General features: G+C 43.9%; 1 protein-coding gene across 3 annotated transcripts in view; it reads right to left on the reverse strand.

Moving 5' to 3' along the window:
- ABCA3 (ATP binding cassette subfamily A member 3) overlaps positions 1 to 14,289 on the reverse strand; it is an 87,497-nt gene that overhangs the window by 36,127 nt on the left and 37,081 nt on the right. For all 3 annotated transcript variants that reach the window (XM_034430309.3, XM_034430310.3, XM_060692945.2), the window contains exons 2-7: positions 13,945 to 14,044; positions 11,724 to 11,982; positions 6,815 to 6,942; positions 4,797 to 4,962; positions 3,287 to 3,543; positions 369 to 485 (exon numbers count right to left, since the gene is read on the reverse strand). In XM_034430309.3, coding sequence (XP_034286200.2) covers positions 369 to 485; positions 3,287 to 3,543; positions 4,797 to 4,962; positions 6,815 to 6,942; positions 11,724 to 11,982; positions 13,945 to 14,010 — 993 coding nt within the window. In that variant the 5' untranslated portion in view covers positions 14,011 to 14,044. The remainder of the gene's footprint in view (positions 1 to 368; positions 486 to 3,286; positions 3,544 to 4,796; positions 4,963 to 6,814; positions 6,943 to 11,723; positions 11,983 to 13,944; positions 14,045 to 14,289) is intronic.

Raw genomic sequence — 14,289 nt, forward strand, 5'->3', positions numbered from 1 at the left:
CCCTGCCCCAGCCCTCCAAGGTCAAACGCAACCCTGATGCGGCCCTCAATGAAATCGAGTTTGACACCCCTGTCCTACTCTTTCGGGTCTTATCATTTCACAGGGACAGATAAATCTGAGAAATGGGGGTAGTGGAAGAAAGAGTGACAGTGTTCCCCAAAGCCCAAGTCGCCTTTTCCACTACAGGTAATCTGTGATTTATGACCACAACTGAGCCCAACATTTCTGTTGTTAAGTGAGACATTTGTTAAGTGAGTTTTGCCCCATTTTACGGCAGCTTTCTTGCCACGGCTGTTAAGGGAATCGTTTGTTCATATATCTTCTTCAAAGGGTCCGATTAAAAAAAAAAAGAAACCGAGGATGCTCACCTTGACACAGAAGAGGATGGTCACAAAGAAGATGGACACTAAGAGGAAGAGGAAGAAGAGGAAGAACCATGCGCTCCAGTGTAGCCAGTTACTGAGTCCCATCATGCGCATGTACTCCTAGGGACACAAAATTCCACACGGAATGATAGGTGCCTGCTAAGCAAGAGGGAGGAGCAACAAATCTTATCATTTATATTTCCGCACACCCACTTCACGGCCTGTTCCTGTTGCTCCCCTCTGGGAGGAGGTATCGAAGTATCTGTAGCAGGACTGCTAGAGTCTGGAACAGCTTTGTTCCTTATGGCATCCGTCCTGTAAACTCACAAGATTCTTTCTTTTCGCCAGATATACATTCAAATTAGACTGTGATGTTTCTCTGTGTCATAAATATGTACGGTATATGTGTGTGTGGGGAGTATATGCACAATGGTTATCTTTTGAGAGCTGAATGCAACAAAATTTCATTTTAATGTATGCTGATTAGTGTACATTTAAGGTGACAATAAAGTTTCTTTTCTAATTCTATTTCTATTCCATTCCATTCCATTCCATTCTACTCCTCTATTTCTATTTCTATTTCTATTATTTCTATTTCGTATTCGCTACTCTACTCTACTCATTTCTATTCCATTCCACTATTTCTGTCTATTTCTATGTCTATATCTATGTCTATTTTTATTTCTAATTCTTATTGTATTCCATTTCATTCCATTCCATTCTACTCCTCTATTATTTCTATTTCTATTTCTATTTCCATTATTTCTATTTCATATTCTCTACTCTACTCTACTCTACTCTACTCTACTCTACTCTACTCTACTCTACTCTATTCATTTCTATTCCATTCCACTATTTCTGTCTATGTCTATGTCTATGTCTATGTCTATTTCTATTTCTATTTCTATTTCTTATTCTTATTGTATTCCATTTCATTCCATTCCATTCCATTCCACTCCTCTATTATTTCTATTTCTATTTCTATTTCCATTATTTCTATTTCATATTCTCTACTCTACTCTACTCTACTCTACTCTACTCTACTCTACTCTACTCTACTCTACTCTATTCATTTCTATTCCATTCCACTATTTCTGTCTATGTCTATGTCTATGTCTATGTCTATGTCTATTTCTATTTCTATTTCTTATTCTTATTGTATTCCATTTCATTCCATTCCATTCCATTCCACTCCTCTATTATTTCTATTTCTATTTCTATTATTTCTATTTTGTATTCTCTACTCTACTCTACTCTACTCTACTCTACTCTACTCTACTCTACTCTACTCTATTCATTTCTATTCCATTCCACTATTTCTGTCTATTTCTATGTCTATGTCTATGTCCATTTCTATTTCTATTTCTAATTCTTATTGTATTCCATTCCATTCCATTCTATCCTAATTATCTGTCTGAGCTTTCTTCATTTTTATATAGGCATTTGCACAGTTGGTTTTCAAAGCTGTTTGCACACTTACCACAAGCAACTGAGTTTTGTGCCTATTTTTGTCTGCCTTCAAATAAAGCCAAGTTCTCAAGGCAAAGCACCCTCAGGGCCTGGTTTGTACCAAATTCTAAGGCACGAGTTTGTTAAACTGTGCTTATGTTGACATCAAACTTAGGCACTGTGGATGAGTTTGCCCGTCACACCAAGACAGAAGCAGACCAACCATAGCTTAGAATTAGCTGTAAACCAGACCATGATTTCTCCTTATTCTCCCTCTCCTTCTCTCTCTGTTGTGGCCTGCCAGCTGCCAACAGAGCTGGTGGCAGACTTGCACGATGAGGAGGTTGGGGAGGAACTTGGGCCAGTTCTGGAGTCTGGGGAAGGCTCTGATGGATGCTCTGCGTCGGACGCAGAGGTAGAGCCAGGGCCGTCCGACATTTCCCAGCCATCAGGGAGGCAGCTGCCTTTGGAGGCTGAGATAAATGAGGAGGAAGAACAGCTGGGGCCTGTTCCAGATGCACATATGCGCAGAGCAGTTAGGAGAGGAGAACAACGGAGGACAAGGAGTCGACTTGGGAAGCAAAGCACAGGTGGACGCTGAATGGCCCCCCCCTGGCTGGGGAATAAATAGAAGGAAAGGGGAGTGGTTGTCGTAGGAGACAACAGTTCGTATTTCTGAAGGTTTTGCTCATTGCGTTTTGTGCCACAAAGACTGCTTGCCAGAACTTAATTTACAGCCTTTTGGCTGAGGGCTCACGGCTTGGCAATTATCGCAAGGAATTGATAATGTCTGTTACTGCTGTTAACTCCTTGAAGGACTACTGCCTGGACTTTTCGGTGGGTGAATGCAATTAATTCACAAGAGGAAAATAAAGAGGGGTTTTTCGTGAGGAGGAATCTGTTCCTTGCTTCTGCTAAGGCTGGGTTCTGCTAAGGCTCTCTTTCTTTTCTCATTTTTTTAAAAAATGCCACATTTCTCAGGAGTTCTACTGTAGATTCCAAACGGATTTGACTGCAACTAAAGTTAACAACGCATCAACAAGTCAAGGAGCCCATTTCCTCCCATGGTTAGGCTAGCCCAGGGGTCAGCAACCTGCGGCTCTGGAGCCGCATGCGGCTCTTTCACGCCTCTGCTGCAGCTCCATGTCACTCAAAATAGGCGTCACAACCGCCTATGTGCGACACCCACCGGCACGTGATTTATTGAGCTTTTCAACCCCCAGTAGGCCAACCATGGATAAATCCAAGAAAAGAAAAGTTTCAGAACGTTTAATTCAACTACATATGCTAGTTTTGTGGCCGCTCAGGAAATAGTCAGGCACAGGAAGGGTTTTGTGGCTCCCGGTGTTTTCTTTTCTGTGGGAAACGGGTCCAAATGGCTCTTTGAGTGTTTAAGGTTGCAGACCCCTTGGCTAGCCAAGCCAACCAGCTAGGCTGGTCCTACCAAACCCCAGAGCAGATCCTTCCGTTACCTTCAGCTTCTTCTCCTTCTCATGTACCACAGCGCGGACAATGTTGAGGGAGGTGTAGGTGAAGCTCAGCATGAGTAGCAAGGGAAGCTGGTTCTGGATAGCAATGAGGAAGAGGTCATTGACATAAGGGGGATAAGGAAAGCGACGGACAGTCACGTTCACCCGATCCCGCAGATCGGAAGATGTGTTGGCATGGTGCTTAATGATGGCCAAATCCACTGCATGTTGGACTGCAAGGAAACCTTCACGGAAGTACCCTAGCAAAGCAAGAAGGAGGAAGCCATGTAAAAAAAGAGGTGGTATTCAATTCAGAACTTCAAGAGGTAGCACCATCTGATAAAGCTTCTCTAAATTCACCTCTGGGAACAGCTGATTGGGGGTATTCAGGGAGGCCGATCCACCCACCAATCAGCTTTTTTCTTATTTTCCTCCCCAAAAACTAAGGTGTGTCTTATACTCCGAAAAATACAGTACATATGGTACATAATATTATACCTCCTAGTTGCAACCATTTAAGTCTTATTCATACAATATCATGTTTATATCTATTGTTTCCATATTTCCAACATAAATCTCTATATATTTATCATTCTAAATATTTTACTTTACACTTTTGTACCATCTTGCCATAATATTGCTTACAGTAAATATTCTTCTATCTATTGTCTTTCTTGTACTTATTTCTGGTTCACTGATCATCTTTCATCATTAATTTTCTAAACTTTGCATCTATTATCTAACCAATTGTACCATGCATCCCAAATTAAATAATATTCTGTTTCTCCTTTGTCTTTAATTTCCATCGTCAACCTGTCCATCTTGGCACAATCTAATATTTTCTTTATTACCATTTCCTCTGTGGGTATATTTCCATTTTTCCAATTCTGTGCATACATAATTCTGGCCGTGGTTATTACACGTAGCATTAAATACTGAGTTCTTTTATTATATTTCCCTGTTAGTATGTCTAATAAAAATAGCTCTGGCTTTAAGTCTATTTGTTGTTTTACCATTTCCTCTAGCCACTTTTTTATCTTCTTCATTGATTCAGTGTTTTGAAGAGTTTATTAGCTTATTTGTTCTCTTCATTAGATTTATATCCCATCTTTAATTCAAGGTGGCTTCATTGTACATCTTGATTTTATCTCAGAACAGCAACATGGTGAAGGATGTTGGGTTGAGAGGCCACCAAAAGATATCTGCTCATTTTCTAAAACGATGGGTGTAATTCAACCTCAATAATTCTAGTTCAACCATTGAGCCACATTATCATATTTTATGCCAACTTTGCCTTTCACAAGAATGAACCTTGGGGTGGGTACAGCCTAGGTTCTAGAGACTTGTTAAGGGTCATGAATTCTAGACACTTCAGTTAAAAAAATATCTCATGTTGTACAGAACGTGAAAGACCTAAGACCAGTCGGAAGTAGAAGACAGCTCCATGTGTTTCCAGGTCCTCCTGAAGATCTGGTGATCTTTCAGCGGAAAATAACCATTGGGAAAAGATTACCTGGTGTGCCTCCATCGTCACTTTTTGCCTCTCTGGGTCCTGGCAACTGGAGCAATGGGAAGAGGTAATGGGTGTGCCACTCTCGATCCAAGTTGGGGTTCAATCCTGTTCTCTCACTCGGAGGAGCATTTCTAGGGCTATATTTGAATCGTAGCCGGTAACTAACCTGGAGACAAATCACAACCAGACAGACATCAATGACAAAAGAAGAGTCCGTGACATTCTCCAAGGTGCATTCAAAGCTAGTTGCATCCGACCTCTTGCCTGGCCTTGGATTGAGTAACACAACATCCAGCTCACATGTGGTTAATAAATGAGTGTCCTTCTCTAACACGTTCCATACATCTGGATGGGCTTCTGTTTTGATTGCAGAAGCTCATACTAAACCAGTATTTCTCAACCATGGCAACTTTAAGATGTGTGGACTCAGGGGTGGGCTTCAAAAATTTTAGCAAGGGGGTTCTCTGCCCAGTTGCTGGGTTGGCATGGCCATGGTGGGCGTGGCGTAGTCAGCCTCCTGCACCACAGGGGGGGGATGTTTTTGCCCTCCCCAAGCTCCGGAGGCTTTCCTCGAGCCTCTGGGAGGGAGAAAATGGCTTCCCCAGGCTCCGGAGGCCCTCTGGAGGCTGGAAACGGGCTCATTTCCGGCCTTCCCGAACTTCCGGTAGGCCCGTTTTTCACCCTCCCCGAGCATCCGCGCGCACCCTGCACTTATCTGCATCCAAAACAGGCCGCATGGGGACTCCTGGGAGGGGCGGGATGGGGTGGGCAGGGCCAGCCAGGAGTGGGATTTGGCGGTTCTCTGAACTGCACAGAATCTTAGCCAGAGGTTCTCCCAAACCCCCGTGAACCCCCAGAAGTCCACCCCTGTGTGGACTTCAACTCCCAGAATTCCCCAGCCAACAAAGCAGAAAAGAGTTATGTGATGTTTGTGGATTCTTGGACACCCTCCCTATTTATTTTTTCTTAAATAAGAAAATAAAGTTAAATATCATGGCTTATACCATGATTTCCAGATGCTTCCTGACTAAAGATGACTGGGAAACATGTCGCCTATTTGCAGTGATTCAAATTAGCAGAAGACTCTAGGAACCAAAAAGAATTCAGGGCAGGGGTGAAATGCTCCCGGTTCGGACTGGATCACCCGATCCGGTAGTGATGGAGGCGGGTGGTTCGGAGAACCGGTAGCAAAAATTCCTGCCCCCCCCATGCCCAGCTGAGCCGCGCAATCATCAGAGGCTTTTTTAAAAAAAAATTTTAAAAGCATTTCTTCTAGAACCACTTTGGCCTAAAAAATGCTTTTAAAAGTAAAAAAAAAAAGCCTCTGATGAGCGCGTGGCTCAGCTGGGATCGTCAGAGGCTTTTTTTTATTTTAAATGCCTGTGATGATCCAAGCTGAGTTGCCTGATCGTCAGAGGCATTTAAAAGAAAAAAAGCCTCTGCTGATCAGGCAACTCAGCTGGGATCGTCAGAGGCATTTAAAAGAAAAAAAACCCCTTTTTTTCTTTTAAATGCCTCTGACGATCCCAGCTGAGTTGCCTGATCAGCAGAGGCTTTTTTTCTTTTAAAAAAGCCTTTGATGATCCCAATTGAGCCACGCGATCATCAGAGGCTTTGTTTTCTTTACTTTTAAAAGCATTTTTTCAGCCGAAGAGAAAAAATGCTTTTAAAGTAAAAAAAAAAGCCTCTGATGACTGTGCGGCTCAGGTGGGCATGGGGGGGGAGCAGGGATTTTTGCTACCGGTTCTCCGAGCCACCCGCCTCCATTGCTACCGGATCAGGTGATCCGGTCCGAACCGGGAGCATTTCACCCCTGGTGCTTACTAATATGCATGGATACGTGCACCAAAAAAGAATGTGCAAATGCCTACATTTTCCATAGGAATGCCCCTAAGACATATTACCTCCATGCCAAGATCTAGTCTTCCTAATTCCTGGGTAAGAGACTACCAGGCACCAATTTGAGAGTTGAGAAGAGACCAAGAGAGAGTTGAGAAGAGACCAAGAGAACATCTTACCTGGAGTGGCAAGGGATCCTGGCTGTTAGCCACACAGTTCTCAAAAACCACTCCTGCCAGTATGTTGCCCGATCGGTTATCAAAACGGATGTAGTGTTCAAACTCTTTTTCAGATGGAAACCATCGAACTACAGAGTAAAAACAGAAACCGCACAGTGAAAAAGGAGGCTTCCTTCCCGCAAGGGGAATTTTATTATAATCCAACCCAACTCAGCACAGATCTGGCAAACAAACGACAGCACCTTCCCGTTTTTAATTATTTTCATTATAATATTTATACATATTTGTATAAATATTATACAAGTTCAAACTTATTTGTACACTGCCCTGAATCGCTCGGTAAGGGAGATGGGTGTTTTTTAAAAAATACCATATATCCGTGATGGCAAACCTACGGCATGTGTGCCCTAAGTGGCACACGGAGCCATGTCACCTGGCATGCACAGCATCGCCCGTTCCTCTTCTGGGTTTCCGGCACGCATGTGCGCACAATAATCAGCTGGCTTTTTTGTGTGCAGCAGTGCTGGAAACTGGAAGAGCTGGTCTTCCATTTTCCTGCTGATCGTCACACGCATATGTCAGTGGTGGCTTGCCCCCGGTTCGCACCGGTTCTGTAGAACCGGTAGTAAAACCGGCTGGAGGCCCCGCCCACCAACCCCATCGTCATCAAAGGCCCCCCAATCCCTCCCTTTCTGATCCCCAATTCTCTGCTTCTCATTGGCTATCTTCCACGCCACTTTCCTCATCTCTTCTTTGTCAGATCACAGGAATGTCTCCCCCACTCCCATCTCCGAGGAGACAGAATCTTCAAAGGGATTTAGTAGGCAAAATTTCAAGCTTCTCCTCTCTTTATATATGTCAGTGCTGGGACGCTGACACTGCGCATGCGCAGAAGAGTGTGTGTGCGCACGGCCCCGTTGCGAACCGGTAGTACATGAGAAGGGAAAGATCCTTCATGAGATTTTGCAAGACTCATAACCAATTTAAATAAAGATAAATTTAGCCTTCGTGGAGGATTGATTTCCTAGTTTGTTCTACCTGGGGAAAACTAACAGATTTCATCATTTCACAACCTGGGAGGTTTGTTACAACAGCAATGTAAACTTCCTCTGTGTCACTCTCTTCATGCTTTCAATAAAATAAGACACAACTCCTTCCGTTGCAACCAACTTGCCCGGGCATGTTCATTCTTCGATTAAATCAACCTTTCCTCAGGAAAGCAAGACGTTAAAAGTATATCTGAAAGAATGACTGAACAAATCCAGAAGGTGAGACAGTTAGCTAACCTCCCGGCTTGACCGTCAATCTCCAAGGGTTAAAAACAGCGAGATAATTTTGCGTATCTTATCTTCATAGTTTGTTTTTGAATATTTACTTTGCATTGAGAGATAACAAGAACTCGGTTATATCTCACCAACATGCTTGCGGAGACTTTCTTGAATAGAATAGAATAACAGAGTTGGAAGGGATCTTGGAGGTCTTCTAGTCCAACCCCCTGCTTAGGCAGGAAACCCTACACCACTTCAGACAAATGGTTGTCCAATCTCTTCTTAAAAACTTCCAGTGTTGGAGCATTCACAACTTCTGGAGGCAAGTTGTTCCACTGATTCATTGTTCTCACTGTCAGGAAATTTCTCCTTAGTTCTAAGTTGCTTCTCTCCTTGATGAGTTTCCACCCATTGCTTCTTGTCCTGCCCTCAGGTGCTTTGGAGAATAGCTTGACTCCCTCTTCTTTGTGGCAGCCCCTGAGATATCGGAACACTGCTATCATGACTCCCCTGGTCCGTCTTTTCATTAAACGAGACATGCCCAGTTCCTGCAACTGTTCGTCATATGTTTTAGCCTCCAGTCCCCTAATCCTCTTTGTTGCTCTTCTCTGCACTCTTTCTAGAGTCTCATCATCTTTTTTACATCGTGGCGACCAAAACTGAATGCAGGATTCCAAGTGTGGCCTTACCAAGGCATTATAAAGTGGTATTAACATTTTATATTATTAACACTTGATATTGATCGTTAGGAGAACCCTAGCTAAAACTATTCATTAAATTGGTTATTTATTCAGTTTTTATGCCTCCCAGCTCATTGATAAGAGAGAGCATCATATCTTTGGCCTAGAACTGGACCGAAGGAGCTTCTCAATCACCACAGGTGCCTCTGATGACTGACTTTATGACTTTCATGTAAAGGTAGTCCTCACCTGATGACCACAACCGAGTCCAAAATTTCCATTGTTGAGCAAGACAGTTGTGAGTTTGTCCCCATTTCACGGCCTTTCTTGCCACAGTGGTTAAAATAAATCACTGCAGTTGTTAAGGTAGTTAACAACTACCATCTGATTTCCTCATGGACTTTGCTTGTTTAGAAGGCTGCAAAAAAGAGATCACATGATCCCAGGACACTGTCATAAATATGAGCCAGTTGCCAAGCATCTGAATTTTGATCACTTGACCATGGGGATGCGGCAACGGTCGTAAGTGTGAAAATCAGTAATATTTTTTTTGCAATGCTGTTGTAAGTTTGAATGGTCACTCAACAAATGGTTGCAAGACGAGGACTTCTTGTAATTCTTAGATATGTGGAAAGGGCCTTGGATCTTTGCATCCATAAGCTTTCTCCAAAACATTTCTCTGGAGTCGGCATCAAAAACAGATTTAGTGCCGCACAGAGTAACAAGGAGGGTTTGTAGGTATCTCCCAGGAGTGAGCTGCTGGGGGTTTGGGAGAACCTCTAGCTAAGATTCTGTGCAGTTTGGAGAACCCCCAAATCCCACTCCTAGCTGGTCTCGCTCACCTCACCCCGCCCCTCCCAGGAGTCCCCCCATGGCCCGTTTTGAATGCAGGTAAGTGCAGGGCATGCTGGAGGCCCATTTCCGGCCTCCAGAGGGCCTCCGGAGCCTGGGGAGGCCGTTTTTGCCCTCCCAGAGGCTCTAGGAAAGTCTCCAGAGTCCGGGGAGGGCAAAAATGTCCCCCCCTGCCATGGTGCAGGAGGCCAACTAGGCCATGCTTGCCATGGCCATGCCCACCCAGCAACCAGGCAGAGAATCCCTTGCTAAAATTTTTGAAGCCCAGCCCTGGTATCTCTGGATCTATGATAGAGGTCCTACTTGCTCCTCGACCAGAAACCATTCTTGCTTCATCTAACCCTGGCATTTTCAACCATTTCCACACCTAGAGATGATTTATTTTCCTCATTAGCCTCACCTACTGCTAATTTGCAGACCCAGCCCTCAATCGGGGAGAGGTTTAATGAGAGATGTCCACATTAATAAAGGAAACAAGGAGGTTAAAATTGCAACTGACTGTCACCCAGTCGCTTCAGGAAGCTGAGCTGGAATAATACGATCACCTGCAGAGGATTTGCCAACCTCCAGCTCAGTTATCAGACGCTTTGTGGCCAAAATGGCCAAGCCCTTAGCTAAGAGGGCTTCAGAGAAGTCCCAGAGTCTTGTGAATTCATCTGGAAATACAGGTAATCCTTGACTTATGACCACAATTGAGCCCAACATTTCTGTTGCTAAGCGCTGGGTGAGTTTTGCCCGGTTTTGTGACTTTGCTTGCCACAGTTTTTCAGAGAATCATCCCAGTTGCTAAGAGACTGGACTGCCATCTGTCAGAAATGGTGTAGGGGCCGTGATGGCGAAGCTATGGCAGAGCCATATCTGTGGGCACACAAGCGTTGCTCTAGCTCAGCTCCAGCGCACATACGCACGCCGACCAGCTGATTTTTTGGGGCCTTCTGGTCCCACCGGAAGTTGGGAAACGAGCCATTTCCGGCCTCCCGGGAGGGAGAAATTGGGCATGGGAAAACTGACTTGGGTGCCCAGAGGTAGCATTGCCATAAAGGTCCTAAGAAATCAATGTTTCCCCAGTGAGACTTGGTTGCACAAGACCATGTGGGCTTATAGCAAGATTTCGCTGGCTGAGCTATGCTGTAATCGAAAGATTGGATTATACTACGGTAAACCCAGCTAATTATAACTTATTCGCTAATTCATATTTAAGCTATTTAAGTATTATAGCAATAAGAACGGCCAACCCTATTAGAGAAGGAAGAACATAGACTTGGTTGAACCCAACCATGAGTCAACCATGACCAACCTGTCTTCTGGAAGGCCAGCAAGCTGGGCAAGGAAAGCAACAGTATGTTTGTTTGCCGGTATACACCGGTAGACTGCCTACAAATGTGGAAGCTCACCAAGGCTAATTGAGCTGGTAAAGACAGTCTATAATAACGGGATTTTTGGCTTTGTCTTGTAATGAATATTTCAGCTTTTCTCCAATTTCACTTGGTTTTCTTGGGAAGAAAAAAATCAAGATGCAGGATTTGATCTGCCATTGTAACTTTGAGGGGAGGGGAGAGGAGAGGAAAGGAAAGGAGGAAAAAGAAAGGAAAGGAGAGAGGAAGGAAGGAAGGAAACAAAAGGGGAAAGGAAAGGAGAAAAGAAAGGAGAGAGGAGAGGAGAGGAGAGGAAGGAATAAAGGGGAAAGGGAAGGGAAGGGAAAGGAAGTTAAGTTAAGTTAAGTTAAGTTAAGTTAAGTTAAGTTAAGTTAAGTTAAGTTAAGTTAAGTTAAGTTAAGTTAAGTTAAGTTAAGTTAAGTTAAGGAAAGGAAAGGAAAGGAAAGGAAAGGAAAGGAAAGGAAAGGAAAGGAAAGGATCAGAATGGTTTTCCTGGCTGACCCCGAGTTCTAATATTCTGAGAAGCAGACGGTGCTTCCCCCTCCATTTTCTTCCCCTTGTTTTCAATTGTATGCATCTCCCAGTGTTGCAACACACGTGCTAATTTCCTCGGTATTTTTAGCCTTGCGAAACTCATCTTCAGTTCAAAAGCAAAACCCTTCAGTTACAAGAGACTTCCCTCTGTACCTAGGAGGAAACCTTGGAACGCAAACTACCCAGTCGAGGTGCTAACCTTTGATCTTCAGGTCTTTCTCCACCCTCTCGGCGATGTTTTGCACGGCCGTGTTGTTGGAGGGGACGAACGCCAGTTCCCAGGGGACACCTGAATGCCAGCGATGGAAGAAACTGGGCAGCCTGTCCACCTGCTTGCTGTGGTATAAGGTGGCATTGGGGTGGTTGACCGAATGGACACGATGGCGTAGGCCAATAAGGATGGCGGCAAACAACAAAGGGAGACACGTCTCGATCAGCGTGACCAAAATCTTCCGTTTCTGCAGAAGGAAACAAGAGACGATGCAAGTTAGGCTCGGCGAAAGCAACTATCCTGTTTCCCCGAAAATAAGACCCAGTTGGAAAATAGACCCTAGCACCGTGATGGTGAACCTATGGCACGCGTGCCAGAGGTGGCATGCAAAGCCCTCTCTGTGGACACGTGCGCTGTTGCCAGCTGTTCTTCTGGTTTCCGGCGCCTGCCAGCTGATCTTCGTAGGCGCCGGAGTGCCTGAAACTGGCCCAAAAGACAGGCAAAAATGCCCCCAAAACAGGCCGTTTTTCAGGGCATTTTGGGGGGGCATTTTCAGGCTGTTTTTCCGGCTGTTTTCAGGCTGCTTTCAGGCCATTTATGGGCTGCTTTTGGGCTGTTTTTTTGGGCTGTTTTCAAGCTGTTTTTTCCCAGAAAAATGGCCTGAAAACGGCCAAAAAAGTGGCCTAAAAACAGGCCATTTTGGGGGGCATTTTTCAGGGCTGTTTTCTTACTGTTTTTTGGGTTATTTCTCGGGCTGTTTTTTGGCCCATTTTTGGCCCAAAAAACACCCTGAAAACAGCCAAAAAACGCCCCCAAAACAGGCATGTGCGCGCCAGCCAGCTGGTCTTCGAGTTTCCGGTGCTCCGGCACGTGCACATGCATGAACATGCAGTTTGGGCACTTGGTGCCGAAAAGGTTCGCCATCACTGTGGAATGAACTGCCCCCGGAAATACGTAAGATCTCCGACCTCCGGGTGTTTCGCTGCGCTCTGAAGACCCTGTTGTTCCGCCAGGCCGGGCTATTAACATAACGTTTTAAATTGGGGTATTTTAAATTTCTGGGATTTTAATTGGAGCCTAATTATTTAATGATTTTAAATTTTAATTGTTGTTTTGTTTCTGTGTTTTTAAATAGGCTGTACACCGCCCTGAGTCCTTCGGGAGAAGGGCGGTATAGAAATAGAAATAATAAATAAATAAATAAATAAATAAATAAATAAATCACTGCCCTAGCATGATTTTTCAGGATGCTCGTAATATAAGCCCTACCCCCCCTAAAATAAGCCCCAGTTAAGTTTGTCAGCCAGATGGATGCATTTAGTTCCGTATTTCCCCCCACCCAATAAGACCTAACCAGAAAATAAGCCCTAATGTGTCTTTTGGAGCAGAACTAAAGTCCAATCTATCTCAATAGTAGTAAATGTGAGAGGGATCTTGGAGTCCTAGTGGACAACCCTTTAAACATGAGCCAGCCGTGTGCAGCAACTGCCAAAAAAGCCAACACAGTTTTAGGCTGCATAAACAGAGGGATAGAATCAAGATCACGTGAAGTGTTAATACCACTTTATAATGCCTTGGTAAGGCCACACTTGGAATACTGCATTCAGTTTTGGTTGCCACGATGTAAAAAAGATGTGGAGACTCTAGAAAGAGTGCAGAGAACAGCAACAAAGATGATTAGGGGACTGGAGGCTAAAACATATGATGAATGGTTGCAGGAACTGGGCATGGCTAGTTTAATGAAAAGAAGGACTAGGGGAGACACGATAGCAGTCTTCCAAAATCTCAGGGAGATTGCCACAGAGAAGAGGGAGTCAAGCTATTCTCCAAAGCACATGAGGGTAGGACAAGAAGCAATGAGTGGAAACTAATCAAGGAGAGAAGCAATTTAGAACTAAGGAGAAATTTCCTGACTGTTAGAACAATTAATCAGTGGAACGACTGGCCTCCAGAGGTTGTGGATGCTCCAACACTGGAAGTTTTTAAGAAGATGTTGGATAACCATTTGTCTGAAGTGGTCTAGGGTTTCCTGCCTAAGCAGGGGGTTGGACTAAAAGACCTCCAAGGTCCCTTCCAACTCTGTTATTCTATTCTATTCTATCTTGAGGAGATTCAAGAACATTGGCTTGCACAACAAACTTTAACTTCCACCCTTTCATTTTTATGGATATCTTTTCTGTCATTTCTCCATGGCCCTTGACCAGCTCACCTGCAAGATGTAATTCTTCCAGAGAAGAAGCCCAAACTGCCGTGACACGGCCATCTTTTCACTCATAATGGGACGGGACGAGGATCAACTTTTTCAAATTCTGTAGAAAAGCAATATTGGAGTAGCAAGTTAAAAAATACAAAGCAAGTCCACTGTCAAAGAGTCATTTAATGGAGGGATGATTTGGATAATAACCCTGTTTGTTAACAACCATACTGTTGCCCTGGAGCAAAAAAATTCCTGTAAAATATAAGCTAGTGGTTCAAGAAGACAGAATATCTATATATTACACAAGTTGGTATGTGTATGTATGTTTTTTTAATTTTATTTATTTAAAGATACAAA

Source organism: Pantherophis guttatus, chromosome 14 (genome assembly GCF_059756535.1).
Source record: "Pantherophis guttatus breed Tessera chromosome 14, ASM5975653v1, whole genome shotgun sequence".
NCBI lineage: Eukaryota > Metazoa > Chordata > Lepidosauria > Squamata > Colubridae > Pantherophis > Pantherophis guttatus.